A 15,327-nucleotide genomic window follows, 5' to 3' on the forward strand; every position below is an offset into this window, starting at 1 on the left:
TTTTTTTAGTCTAGTTGAATGCTGATAGGGATAATAGATGAAGAAAGCTAAGAGGAAGAAAAGTCCAGCAAAAGCTTCCATTTTTAAACGGCCTTAAACAATGTGTAAACAGCTCTTCACTTTCCCTTGACAAGTCTTCAAGGGGTGATGCTAGAATGAAATGGTCACAGCAGTCTACCAGGAAGAAAGAATTCTCTGGGTCACAGCAGAATCATTTAATTAGAGTGCTTGCCTTGGCAGAAATTTAACCAACAGACCAATGGTTCCCCACCCTTGGTTTAAACTTTTGCTGAGTTCCCTTTGGTGAGGTTTTCCTTCAGTTTTACCCCGAGGGCTCTGGATGGTTTTAGACTAGTTTTCTCCTCCTCTCTCCCACCGTGATTTCTCAGGTTATCAATTTGGGATTTGGCTGGCTACTGAGGATTCTCACAAATGCACATAGATATAAACTCTAGGAGAAGAAAAGATTGGGTGTGGGGGGGGAGGGGATGGGTATCTAAGAACGCTGGCTTTTCTGCCCTCCTTCATCTCCTCCAGTTTGGCTAAAGAAGAGAGAGTCAAGGTCATGAATAAATCTGCGAAGATTTATTGAATGCAAAGTACTACATTGTTTAGTAGTAACCATAACACATTTATATAGCACTTGAATGATTACAAAGCATGTCCTTACCACAATCCTATGAGATAGGTCATTGTAGGTATTATTGTCTCCATTTTATTGATAAAAAAGCAAAGGCTTTAAAACAGTTAAGTAATTTGTCCAATATCACATAGACAATAAGTGACAGGTGTGTGAGGCAGCTAGGTAGTGCAATGGGTAGAGCACCAGAGCTGGAGTCAGGAAGACACATCTTCCTGAGTTCAAATTTGGCTCAGACACTTGCTAGCTGTCTACCACAGTCCTGGGCAAGTCACTTAACCCTGTTTGTCTCAGTTTCTTCATCTGTAAAATGAGCTAGAGAAGGAAATGGCAAACCACTCCAGTATCTTTACCAAGAAAACCCCAAATGGGGTCATGAAGAGTTGGACACAACTAAAAACGATTTAACTGATAGAACATGAGTCTGTTCAGTGTTCTTTCCACCATTCTATACTGCCTCTAGATGCTAAACTTATGGCAAGGGCTGAGACAAGGCCTGCAGCTAGCCCCACCACATTTATATGTCCCTTAGCTCCCCCACTACTAAGTGACCCCTACCAGCAGGAATGTGCTGACTGTGGGAGCCACCTACATGAAGAACTCTTGCCCTCGCTCAAACCTTCACATGGGCTAGCAGGCTTTTTTTTTTCCCGCCAGGTGGTAGAAATCTATTTTCCCTTCATTGGAGAGAACTAGCTAGGTTTGCTGTGGGGAGGTCAATGTGTCTCTTCACTCTGTCACTGGCTTGAAAGTTCTAACTAGGAACATTTAGGTTATGTATAACTTTTAGTCATTTTTTTAAAAATCTCTACTTCCTTCTCTCCCCCACGGAGGGATGGAGTCTCTAGTATAAGGTGCTTTATAAAGAATAGATATGTTAGCATAGAGTCAGGGCTGGCCCTGAGCATAATTATGAAGGACTTACATTTTGTCCCCTTCACCACTTTTCTCTGGAAAGGGATCGTGCATTCAAACTCCTTTCAGTCTAACCTCTGATGCTTACTGCTATGACCTTGGGCAAGTCACTCTCTGGGCATCGGTTTCCTCATCTCTAAAATGAGGAGATGGAACTAGATACCCTTTGAGGTTTTGGTTTGGTTTGGTTTGGTTTTTTTTTTTTAGCTATTTTTTTGTTGTTGTTCAGTAGTTTCAGTCATGCCTGATTCTTTGTCACTACACTTCAGGTTGCCTTGGCAAAGATACTAGAGTTGTTTTCCATTTCTTTCTCCAGCTCATTTCACAGACTAGGAAACTGAGGCAAATAGGTTAAGTGACTGCCCCAGGTTAGGGTAGCTAGCAAGTGTCTGAGGCCAGATTTGAACTAAGGAAGATTAGTCTTCAGGACTCCAGGCTCATTACTCTTGTCTACTCCACCACTCACCTCAAGATCTATGATCAAATAAGATAGCCAATGTAAAATACTTTGTAAAACTTAAAACACTACATAAATGCTATTTATTATTATTGTGTTGATCCTACAAGTGCCTTCATGCTCTCACCCCTCATCCATCCTCTGTAAATTGAGAGGGATATATTTGATGGCCTCTGAGGTCCCTTCCAACTGTCAATCTCTGATCCCCCCCCCAATCCATCCAAATCAGCTCTTAGGATCCTGTCACACCTTATGGAAATAAAAGTTTCCACAATGAGTCATTTTTAGGAGTGCTGTCCTGTCTGGGGACTCGACTGCAAAAGAAAAGGATCTTAACTCACTCAACCTGAACACTGATGGTCTTTATTTATTTTGCGTGCTGCCTTAGCTGAAAGAGAAGAGGCTGTACAGACATAGGGAAAAAAAACAAACTGTAATATAAATCATAGATTTAGAGCTACAAAAAATCTGAGAGGTTATCTAGTCCAGCCCATTTCATTTCATAGTTGAAGAAACTGATACCCAGAGAGTTAAAGTGACTTGCCCAAGAAAGCAAAAGCTGTAAAGTGACTTGTATGATTAGATCATTGAATCAAATTCATTGATCTTTCTATTCCCACAGGGAAGTAGATAATTTCATCTTGCCTGATCTTAGCAATAATAATAGCAAATTTCCCCCAGCCCCACAGTGATTTATATTTTTATTTACATACCTATTTCTGGAGCCTCACTGGTGTAAAACCTTTCCACACACACACACACACACCTCTGCCTTAGTAAGACTTTGTCAATGTATTTCTTTTCCTGTTTTCTTCGTAAGCCTTATCCTGTCACTACCACCAAGGGAGGCTTTGTCTTCCGTGAATGTAATTTCAGGTATAGGCAAACAGGTGGGAGAATTATTAGGGGAGGGGGAAGAGTCATTATGGTGTCCCTGACCTCTCTGCCTACTAATGGGAGATGAGTTTGCATAGGCTACAGTAGGATTAGCTGGTAGATTGGATATGTCATTTACCCCCTCTCTTAATGAAAGTTTAGACAAGACATTGTCTTGATAGTTTCTTATGCTTTGGATCAGGTCAGATGCAAAGTAAAAATCTATGATAATTCAGCTCAAGGGAGTCCCCTCCCCCCAAAATCCTTTCTTTCATCCTTCCTAGAACTCTCTTTCTCAACTTAAAAAACAAAATATGAACTGATTTCAGCTAATCTATTATGAGTAGTCAGACATTATACACATCACTGAAAAGCTTTGCCTAAGGAAACACTGGGATCAAATGGGTGGTCCCAGCAAGTCCTACATGAATTATTAGCCTAGTATAAGTGTGGCATCAAAGACCAGAGACAGTACTAAGGGTAGAACCAACAAGAGAACTCATCCTGTGCCCTTGAGGTCAGTGGATGCTTAACCTACTGCTGCCCCCTTTGCCAGTCATAAATGCTGCATGTTACAATGAAGCATGATTTTCTTGATTGGAAAGAATGATCTTTGCCCTCCTGGAAAAAGCAAACCTTGGAACCAAAGATCTTTAGCACCAACCATATGTGGCAGACTGAGTTTTACTACTAGGTATCTTTGGTCAGGATTATCTTAGTCTTCTTTCAATAATCCATTTGCTTTTGCATCTAGGGACTAGTATCTGAAGCCTAAAATGAAAATGAGTCATTATAAAATTACTCAAAAGGAAGACAGAAGATGAGGATAAGATGGTATCCCAGAAATTAGAACTAAAAATTTTCAAGGCTTCTATGTCCTCATGCACTCCATTATTGCAAGGTTATCTGGGTACTGATAAGCTATAGCCCGGATGGGAAGCTAAAGTCCCTATTAAGGCCAGATTTTCCCTTTGATAATATTTGACAGATATGAAAATTCAGCTCTCTAAGTGCTAAAGCTTCATTTGGGCAGTGAATCAGCTGTCAAAGTGACTTAATTGAAAGAATGTCAATGCACTGGTACTATAGATGTGACTTTTTGTGCAGTAATAGAAACATTACTTGATCTGGCCAATGCCCTTACTAGACACCAGCTTTCTATTCCATTTTCAAGGTCTCGACTCATAAAGAGTTCTCAGAAATATTAGTAGGAGAAGGAAATGGTAGTGTTTATTTCTCATTTTACTCTCCTTACTGGGTAAACTGCTACTTGCCACCAATATGAGTACTTGTTTTTACTTGGGAGTTTGTAGTTTGTAGGACTGATTAAATTGTGACCATAGCCCAAAGGCTTCTGGACATACGTGCCAAGATAAAAGTAGTAAGATGAAGGTTTTAATGAGAAAAGAGGGAAGAATGTTGTCATCCTCTGCTGGCAGAAATGGAAAACATTCCCAGCAAGAAAAGCAGAAGAAAAAAAAGGAGGGAGAGTGAGAGGAGAAACAGAAAAGCCAAAAGATAAGGGAAAAGAAAGTATAAGAGGCATCTCTGTGGGTGGGATTACAGATGTGCATAAAGAAGGTCATCTTCAGAGTACAAAGGATATCTCCCTCAGAATTCCAGCAGTTTGGAGACATGAGGAGAAAACCTTAATCATTTTCCATATCAATATCTTACCAGTAATTCTTTTAATGTCATTTTTTGAAATGTCTCCACTCAAGAAATGATTTTCACAAAAAAGAAGACAAGGAAGATTATGGATTTCTAAGGATGTACTCGTTGCATTATATTATTGCTAAGATCAGGCAAGATGAAATTATCTACTTCCCTGTGGGAGTAGAAAGATCAATGAATTTGATTCAATGATCTAATCATACAAGTCACTTTACAGCTTTTGCTTTCTTGGGCAAGTCACTTTAACTCTCTGGGTATCAGTTTCTTCGACTATGAAATGAAGTAGATTGGACTAGATAACCTCTCAAATTTTTTGTAGCTCTAAATCTATGATTTATATTACAGTTTGGTTTTTTTTCCTATGTTCTAAATCTATTTTTGTTCTACATCTATGATTCTATAATCTTTTGGCTCTATGATCCGGTAAACACTTAAGAGTCAGCCAGAGATCAATAGGGAAGCTATCCTACAAGAGGAATCAATTCCTCATACACCCATTTAACCATATGTCCAAAAATTGGATGTGGACATTGAAATGGTGATCAATTATGGTTCATTTGGTCTTTATATTCCCAGGACCTTGCATTGCTCTTTACACACACAGTTGGCACTTGTTGGATTGGAAAGCTACAAAACATTACAAAATATTTTCAAACTGCTTGTGGTCACTTTTGTTGATGGTCCCAAGAACTGTAGCCATCTGTGATACCCCTAGAAAAATAAAATGGAAGAATCAGGAATGAGAGGGTAAGAATAACTATCAATATGGAGGTAAACTTGATGTGTAATTTCATCAGTATAAAGACCTCCTGCATGAGACAATTATGTATGGCATCCCCTTCTCTTAAATTTTTGGTCTTAGGTGTCTTAGGCACTAAAAGGTTGCCCAGGGTCACACACCCAGCATGTGTTCCTGGTACCCAAGCCAGCCCTTTATCCGTTATTCTACACTATCTCTTCTTCTTCAGTAACCAGAAGGAAATATAGATAATTGTATGTGGCTCAAAAATAGCCTTTCTGTTTGTTCTCCAACTCTGCTTAAACAGCAGTAACTAAAGTCAAGGACCCAAGTCTACATTGAAAATAAAGTAGATATTTTGTCCAATACTGATGTGCTTGCTTCTGTGTGGCGCTCACATGGATTAAAAAAGACAAAGTATATTTCTCCCAGCTAGATGTTTGAATTTATTTAAACCCTATGCCTGATAAACTGGATGAAATGTATTTCTTGCAATTTTGACTGCTGCAGTCCAGCCAGTGTTTGTTTCCATTTTTAATGGTGCATGTCTTTGACAGTGGTGAGGTGGAAGATCTATGTAAATGCCCACTGGAACTTGTTACATTTTTTAACGCAGCAAAAAGGAGGGTTTTGAGCTTTGGCTCACTCAGAACACATCAAACTACAATGTCAACACTGCTGAATCAAAAAGAGCTGTAAGAAAAGCAACCAAACTCAGTCAGGCTCAGCAATTTCTTTTATCTTGAATGTCATGGGGAAAACTAGTACACAAGGAACAAAAAAGAGGGGAGAAAAAGAAAACAAGTCAGTCAGTTAATAAACATTCATGAAGTACTTACTATGTGCCAAGTACAGTGATAGTGCTAAAAATACAAATACAAAAAATAGATAGTCCCTGTCTTCAAGGAGCTTACAATCTAATGGAGAAAACAACATACTAAAGGAAGCTGAAAAAGGGGCGTGGGAAGGAAGGTACCCAGCATGGGGGCATGATAGAGGAGTCTAGAAGAGTGAAGCCAACTGGGAAATGAAGAAATGGCGGGCTTGAGTCACCTCTTTAAGTAGAGGTTCTGAGAGAAGCTCTCCACCATCCACTCTGATGGAGGAGCAGTGGGCTACTGAGAAGGTGTGTGATCTAAGGCTGAAGTGATCTTGAAGGAAGTGAAGAAAGAAAGGAAAAGGGTAAAAAAAGATCATAGATTTAGAACTGAAAGGAACCATGGTGGCCATCAAGTTCAACTCCCTTCATTTTACCAATAAAGTACCCAAGACACAAAGAAGTTAAGTAATTTACCTGTAGCCATATAGTTGGCATCTGAGATAGAATTTGAACCCAGATCTTCTTGCCTCTAGGTTCAGCATTTTATCCACTACACCACAATGTTTCTCTTAGATAAAGGGGGAAAAAGACATTGTCATCATCATCATCATCACCATCACTAGCATTTACTATAGTGGTTTAAAGTCTGCAAAGTACTTTATACGTTAACTCATTTGCTTCTCATAACCCTGTGAGGTAGATGCTATTATTATCCCCATTTTAGAGATGAGGATCATCTAAGGTCGAGTGATTTGTCCAAGATCATACAGCTACCAAGTGTCTAAATTAAGATTCCAATTCAGGTCTTTCCGACTCCCAAGTCCAACACCCTATTCACTGTGCCACCTGGCTGCCATCTACTAGTACAAGCAATAATTGCCAGGTTTTAGTTTTTTCATCTGTACAATAAAGTGGCTGGTCTCTAAGGTCCCGCTCAAAATTTTGTGATTCTTTACATGCTACAGGTTGCCAATCCCCAGAATAGAATTTACCTGAAAGTTTTGAATAGAGAGCCTTCCTTTCAATCACCAAAGGAAAGAAAGACTCTAACTTTTAGTTTCATCTTCCCTTCAAATCAGGGGAGATTTCGGCAGGTAAGATAATTTCATTAGAGAATTGATAAGTGGTTTTCATTTTAGAGAATTGATAAGTGATTCTCATATCAAGGAAGAACAACTAAATTGAGATCACAAGTTCTCACAACTGGAATCTCGAGACTATCTTTGTTGGCAAGGCCCCAGGAATATTGGGAGGTTATATTTAGTCATGAAGAGTTGGAAGCATTATAGAAGTACTAGCTGTCATCAGTAATTTCAAATGGTTATTTTCAAGTAAACTTCTTAGCAAAGGACATTGTATTCAAATCCCTGGGATACTTGCCAGAAAATGCATGTTTAACCAGGGAGCCTTCCTCTTATTCCTCCATCCTGTCAAGATTGAACCAATTTCCTAAACTATACAAGGAGTTCTATACCAAAAATAACAATGATAATAATAATAATAATACTATTATCATGAAACTGGAAACTAGATTTGGTGTCAACTGCTTAGCTACTGAAGGGGCTGTGTTCATTCCTCCATTAGAAAGTATAAGAATGGAGGCAGAAATTCCCTGCAAGGAAAAAGAAAGCCAGGTATTTGGTTATGAGGCTCACTGGGCTTCAAAAAGTATGGCTACGGGGGCAGCTAGGTGGCACAGTGGATACAGCACCATCCCTGAAGTCAGGAGGACCTGAGTTCAAATCCTGGCCTCAGACCAAACACTTGACACTTACTAGTTGTGTGACCCTGATTGCCTCACCAAAAAGAAAAAAAAAAGAAGAAGAAGAAATATGACTATGTTACATTGATTTTAGGTCAAACTGGTAAAATTAGTATCAAGTAAAGCTTGACCCTTTGACTTCACCCTGTTTCCCCTCACACCCACACACCTTCAATGAGGTTGAGTCCTATGGTAAGAAGTAAGTGGCCTTGGAATCAGATGATATAGTGTCATAGTTCTGACTTATTAGCTATTGAGCAAAGTAAGTCACTTAACCTTTCTGGATCTCAGATTTCCTCATCTGTAAAATGGGGATAATAACAGCACCTACGTCACAGCTAGGTAGCACAGTGAACAGCATGCTGGGCTTGGAGTCAGTAAGACCTGAGTTCAAAGTCAGCCTCAGTTATTGTTTAACTGGCTCTGGGAAAGTCCCTTAGCTTCTGTTTGCCTCAGTTTCCTCATCTACAAGATGAGAATAAAACTACTCATGTCACCCACCTTACAAGATCTTTGTGAGGATCCAATAAAATCATGTGTGTAGAGCCCTGTTGTTTGTTTGTTTATTTTTGGCCAGGCAACTGGGGTTAAGTGACTTACTCAGAGTCACACAGCTAGTGAGTATCATGTGTCTGAGGCCGGATTTGAACTCAGGTCCTCCTGACTCCCGGGCTGGGGCTCTATCCACTGCGCCATCTAGCTGCCCCAGTAGAGCCCTTTTGTAAGCCTTAAAACATGATATGAAGATTAGCCATTATTGTGAATTATTGTAAAGATCAAGTGATATGATGTCCATGGAGCCCTCTGAAAATGAGTTGTTTATTGTTGCTATTAGTGGTCAAGAGAAAAACTCAGCTTTTCCCTAAGGGTTGATTTTTCACTTACATAGATTAAAAAAGTATTTTTTTCATGCCCTATGCTATGATAAGAATGTGCCAGGCACTGCCCTGGAAAAAGAAAGGCAAAAATGAAACAATCCCTGCCCTGAGGGACTGAGTCTCTATAGGACACTGGGAAGAAGAAAAAGAGGACCACTCATAACATACACAAAATAAATACAGTGTAATTTGGTGTAGATGGGGTGTGAGGGCACTGGGGGGGGGAGGGGGGAGGGGAGATCAGGAAAGGACCTGCTGTTGGACGTCACCCTAGTGCTAATCCAGGGGTAGGGAACCTGCAGCCTTTTGGCCACATGTGTGTTCCCCACCCCTGAGCTAATCAGCAAAGGAAGCCAGGGATTCCAAGAGGTGGAGATGAGGAAGGATTGCATTTCAGGCATGAAGCACAGACTGTGCAAAGGAGAAGTGTCAGGAGATGAAATGTCATTTGTAGGGAACAGCAAGTTAGCCAGTTTGGCTGAGATGTCGGAGTCCGGGCTGGGGAGTGATGCACGATCAGTCTGGTAAGATCCACTGGAGCCAGACCGTGAACGATTTAAATGCCAGACAGAGGAGTTAATAGTTTGTCCTAGAGACAAGAGGAAGCACCTGAAGTTTTTCGAGCAGGCGAGTCTCATGGCCTGACCTGTGATTTAGGAATGCCAGTTGGGCAAGAGTGTGGATTATACAACTAGAGACAGCCAGGTGGTAGAGATGATAGAGGGCTGGCCTTAACTTAGGAAGACTCCTGCCTCAGATACCTATTAGCTATGTGACCTTGGTCAAATTACTTACTTGACCTCTGTGGCTCAGTGTCCACAAATGGCAAATGAGGGAGTTAGAAAAGATGACCTCTACCAAGGTCCCTTCCAGATTTATATCTCTGGTCCTATGTTTGAAAAAGGAAAGACTGGAGGCAAAGAAACCAATTAAGAGATTACTGGAATTATCTAGACAAGAGGTAATGAGAGCAGGACCAAGAATTGTGGCTATATGAGTGGAGAAATGGGGGTGACCTTGAGAGGTTTTGAAAAGGTAGAATTGATAAGACTTAGTAAATGATATGGGAAGTCAGGAAGAGTGAATCTAAAACTGAGTGACTGGAAGGATGGATATGTGCTCTATGGGGAAAGGAACATAGGAAGAGGGATGAGACTAGGAGGAAAGATAATAAGTTTCACCTTGATTATGTTGAGCTTGAAATGTCTATGGGATATCCACTTAGAGATCATCATAGTTAATTTTCCCTCTGCCTAGAAAGTGGTATAGTGGATAGAGCCATTTGTCAAGGTCTTACTTGGAATTTTCACTTCAAATACTTCCCTACACCCTACCCCTAAATTTGATGATTAGGGTTGATTTCATTGACCATAACAGTTACCAGTCTTAGGTCCTGGCTCTGCCATTAAATAGCTATGTGACTATGTCACTTCCCTTAATTTTAGTCTTAATTTCCAGTCTGTCAAATGAGGGAGTTAGACTAAATAAATTCTAAGGTCTCTTCCAACTCTGAAATCCTATGACTTTAGAGTAAGTCACAGTTTAAGACTATCTGAAGGAAAGAATGGTTCATCCTATAAAACTTTTAGATTCTTATAAGCAATTAAAAGTGAATCAGAGGGAAGGGAGAGGAAAAGGGATGCTAGAAAAAAATGTTGATGATGTAAAATATCAATCAATATTTATAATATATATATAGTATTTTATTTTTTCCAATCACATGTTAAGACAGTTTTTAACATTCATTTTTTAAAAATTTTGAGTTCCAAATTTTCTCCCTCCCTTCATCACATCCCCCTCCCTAAGACAGTAAGCAATTTGATATAGGTTATATATGTTCAATCATGTAATACATTAAGTATATATTTTTAAGTGAACCAGAGGTATTGATGACGGCAATAATGAAAGTTCAGCAGCAGACCGTTCTTGGGCTTATGGAGAACAGTCTATTCCTGGGATTCAGAAGCTTCCAAATTTTAAAGACATTCCAGTGGATCTGTGATCTCATCGATGGGTGAACTCATCCCCCCAACCATGAACATCACAAGTCATCCAGGCTACCATATGCATGCAATTCCTTCCTGTGTCCTCTCTCTATATTTTATTTTTTTAAATTTATTTATTATTTTTAGTTTCAACATTCACTTCCTTAAGATTTTGAGTTCCAAATTTTCTCCCCATCTCTCCCCTTTCCCCACCCCCAAGAGAGCGTGCAATTTGAAATAAGGTCTACGTATACATTCACATTAAACCTATTTTCACATTAGTCATGGTTGTAAAGAAGAATTAGAACCAATGGGAGAAACCATGAGAAAGGAGAAAAAAAAAGCAAATAATATGCTTCTATGTGCATTCAGGCTCCTTGGTTCTTTTTCTGGATGTGGACAACATTTTCCATCATGAGTCTTTTGGAGTTGTCTTAGATCCTTGCATTGATGAGAAGAGATAAGTCTATCAAAGTTAGTCTTCGAACAATGTGACTGTTATCATGTACAACGTTTTCCTGGTTCTGCTCGCTTTACTCAGGATCAGTCCGTAAAAGTCTTTCCAGTTTTTCTGAATTCTGCCTGCTCATCATTTCTTATAGCACAATAGTATTCCATTACATTCATATACCACAACTTGTTCAGCCATTCCCCAACTGATGGGCACCCCCTCAATTTCTAATTCTTGGCTACCACAAAAAGAACTGCTATAAATATTTTTGTACATGTGGGTCCTTTTCCCATTTGTATGATCTCTTTGGGATACAGACCTAGAAGTGGTATTGCTGGGTCAAAGGGTATGCTCAGTTTTACAGCCCTTTGGGCATAGTTCCAAATTGCTTTTCAGAATGGTTGGATCAGTTCACAACTCTACCAAAATGCATTAGTATTCCAATTTTCCCTCATCTTCTCCAACATTTATCATTTTCCTCTTTTATCATGTTAGCCAATCTGATAGATGTGATGTGATGTAATGTAATACCTCAGAGATGTTTTGATTTGCATTTCTCTAATCAATAGTGATTAAAGCATTTTTTCATATGACTATCAATAGCTTTAATTTTTTCCTCTGAAAACTGCCTGTTCATATCTTTTAACCATTTATCAATTGTATAATACTTGTATTCTTGTAGAGTTGACTCAGTTCTCTATATATTTTAGAAGTGAGGCCTTTATCAGAGACACTGGTTATAAAAATTCTTTCCCTTTCCCTTTTGTTTTCTGTTCAAAAACTTTACAAGTTAATGTAATCAAAATTATCCATTTTGCATTTCATAATGTTCTCTGTCTCTTTTTTGGTCATAAATTCTTCTGTTCTCCATAAATCTGACAAGTAAATTATTCCTTGCTTTCCCAGTTTGCTTAAAGTATTGGCTTTATATCTAAATTGTGTACCCATTTTGACTTTATTTGGTATATGGTGTAAGATGTTGGTCTGTGCCTAGTTTCTGCCATACTATTTTCTGGTTTTCCCAGCAATTTTTGTCAAATAGTAAGTTCTTATCCCAAAAGCTGGAGTCTTTGGGTTTATCAAACAATAGATTACTATAGTCATTTACTACTGTGTCTTGTGTACCTAACCTATTCCACTGATGCACCACTCTATTTCTTAGTCAATACCAAGTAGTTTTGATGATTGCTGCTTTATAATACAATTTAAGATCTGCTATGGCTATTCTAACTATATTTTAAAAAGGAAACCATTTGTAGCATATGAAAGGACATCTCTGTTCCCTGAAAATTGTTTTAGTGAATGTATTTTAAAATGATGGTTGTGTAGGTGTACACAGGCTACCATTGTCATATACTTTGACTGTGTAACATTTACTGGAGTGGTGTATATGATATATTCATTTAAGTGGATTATTTAGATGCCAGATATGAATGTTTTCTGTGTTGCCATAAATAACCAGAATGAAACCTGGATATCTGTGCATGCATTGCTTTTTGGCAGTTGTCTAACTGAATTATTACTAATAGATTTTTCTCTTCTCACATCCTATTCTCTCCATGACTTTCTTCCCCTTGCATTTCACTCTCTTCTCATGCCTTGGCACCTTTCGACTTCCCCAACCTGCTGCATTTTCCGACTGCCTCCTGCTCTCCAGTGTGACCAAGATCAGTGCATTCAGAGCACCAAATTCGTTTTGCAGGCTGCAGCCACGCCATTGCTCCAGAGCGAACCAAGCCTAACCAGTGAGGAGCTCCCTTTGCCAGGAAAGACCACACTGGGTGCTCCCTGTGCTACCTTGTCCCTGGGGCAACCAACACCACCCTCCTCCATGCCCAATCTCACATCAGAAACTGTTTTGACAGATATGATACCATTGAAAGAGGAACATGATGGCCATCAGTTCCTTACACCAGAGGAAGCCCCCTCGCCCCCTGGTATGTTGTCAACAGGCAGTCCTATCACACATAGTCACACCCTGCATGTCCTAAGCTTGGCCAGCCAAGACTCATTGCATGAAGACTCCGTGCGTGGCCTTGTAAAGCTCAGCTCAGTCTGACCAATATGGACAGTTGGCATGGGGGCGGGGGAGGCGCAGTGCACTTTTCCAAGGACTTTGCTACTCTTGAGACCACGTGTGGAAGCCAGCAAAAGAGATCTTCCCAGCACTCCATATTCTAATTCCATCATGGCCTCGGTGATGAGGATACCCTGTTGTGGGTTAAATGAACATCTGGAAAGTAGATGGATCGATTTGGGGGCAGGTCCTAAAGCTCATAATTTTGTCTTATTTGACTTTCCTTCCCTTTCCCCAATTTTTCCTCCCCTCCCACCCTTAATAAAAACTGAAATTGATACCAACAGTCCAGTTTTCTGAAGCCTTGGGCAAGTGGGAATTTCCCAGCAGCTGGAGTCACATTTCTGAATCTTTATTTCAGTAGAAGAAAGATCTTGGGATATAAATGCCACATTCTGTGTTCTCTATTATTGTAATATGCACTGGTTAAGGGTTTATGATATTTTGTGGCCAGATTGAAATGCATTTAAGTGTTATACTACTAATATTTGAATTAGACAATTTCCATTCTGTTTATTAATTAAAAGAATTTTAAAAGAGAAAGAAGAAAAAAAAAGAGTAGTTGTGGATTTACATACCACACTGTAGTATGTGTTACAGTTGTGTTGGTATCAAGAAGAAGTGCTGCAATTTTTTTTTAGTTGTGACTTTCCAAGTTCAGTTTCATTGAAGGACAGTTATCAAACTGAAACCAATGGACAATGTTATCATTTCTCAACCATTCAACTTTATTATCTGTGGATAGGTAGTGCCTATAATACCCTGGGTTTTATCACATTACTTATCATTTAATCTTCTGTTAAATATTTAGATTAGGTATTGTGTTGTGCCATGCCTGCCTGGGATTGGTCGCTCCCCACTATGGGTGAGATTTCCAGTGGACATCCAATAAAAATGCCATCCTCCATTTCTCTGGATCTTCATACAATTATCCTTATAAAGCCTAAAGGACAAAATCATCAGGAGGACCAGCGAAAGGTTTGTGGTTGTTGAAAAAGACTGGCAGGGAATAAGCCTGGATCCACGGTGAATCGGATCAATGAATAGTATCATATCGATGGGAAGGTTTCTTTGGTAGGAAGGTGACTTTTTGTCCAGTTCCTAGCACCTGTTGCCTACTTATGGCTTGTTATTTAGGGAATTAACTTGTATTTGCATTTTGTGAAGTTCGGTGCTGCTGTAGACCCAAGATAAAGGAGTTGTTCAAATAGGAGATTGATTCTCTTCTCTGTTCATCCTGTTCTGTGTGCTGAGCGAAAAGGAAAGAAAACGGGAAACTGTTAGAGGTGTCAAAGAGTTAGAATAAGGAACCTGTAGGAAGTATGTGGGGAGAACCTGAGGGGGTCATTCCTCTTAACTAGGCCATTAATCCAAGTAGAATTAGGAAAATTACCAACTCATCCCTTTCAATTTATAACTTGGGGCAGGGATTGGGGAGGACATTGGATTTCCTTTAAGGAAATATTCAGCTCAGGGGCAATTGCAGGGGACCCAATTTGTTATTGAGAACTGTGCCATGTACTCTATTTGCCTTCCACTTCAGATGATAATGCCTGCAATGATTTCTTCTCAGGACAAATTAAATTCTGCAAGCTCAAAATAATGTTCTCTGTCCATATGACTGGCTAAAAGACAAGATGCATTTATTATTGATCAAGAAGCCCAGACACTTTGAATTAATGGGATAAGGCCATTTCCTCTAATATAAAGTGGGAGAAAAATGACCATCTTGTTTGAAGATACGGGAAAAAAAACAGAAGCACAATTTGGGTCCTGGAACAAAGCCATCTCTGCTGGCATTGAAGCCATACCCAGATCTCTCCTCTTTCTCATGACATTATACCATTTGATTTCTCCCACTCTGAGAATATGTGATCCTGTGTTTACTGGTGGTCCCCTCACCACTGTCACCACTGTTACTCCTTACACTGGCAAGTAGAAAACAGAAAAGATAAATCACAAGAGCAGTTGCTCATTTCCTAGATCTCCTGACCACTCCTTCCTACTTGCAGACTGGAAACTCGTACACCTGTCTTTGGAAGATTAAGGAAGA

The 15,327-nt window shown here is 39.6% G+C and overlaps 1 protein-coding gene across 4 annotated transcripts in view; it reads left to right on the plus strand.

The window, feature by feature from the left end:
- LOC114031455 (probable palmitoyltransferase ZDHHC14) overlaps positions 1 to 13,552 on the plus strand; it is a 326,338-nt gene extending 312,786 nt beyond the window's left edge. For 2 of the 4 annotated variants that reach the window (XM_027846515.1, XM_027846516.1), the window contains exon 9: positions 12,855 to 13,552. In XM_027846515.1, the coding sequence (XP_027702316.1) occupies positions 12,855 to 13,256 (402 nt within the window). In that variant the 3' untranslated portion in view covers positions 13,257 to 13,552. The remainder of the gene's footprint in view (positions 1 to 12,854) is intronic. The other 2 variants (XM_027846517.1, XM_027846518.1) reach the window with 1 other exon arrangement.
- Positions 13,553 to 15,327: the final 1,775 nt, after the last annotated feature.

Source organism: Vombatus ursinus, unplaced genomic scaffold (assembly GCF_900497805.2).
Source record: "Vombatus ursinus unplaced genomic scaffold, bare-nosed wombat genome assembly UNPS02015175.1, whole genome shotgun sequence".
NCBI lineage: Eukaryota > Metazoa > Chordata > Mammalia > Diprotodontia > Vombatidae > Vombatus > Vombatus ursinus.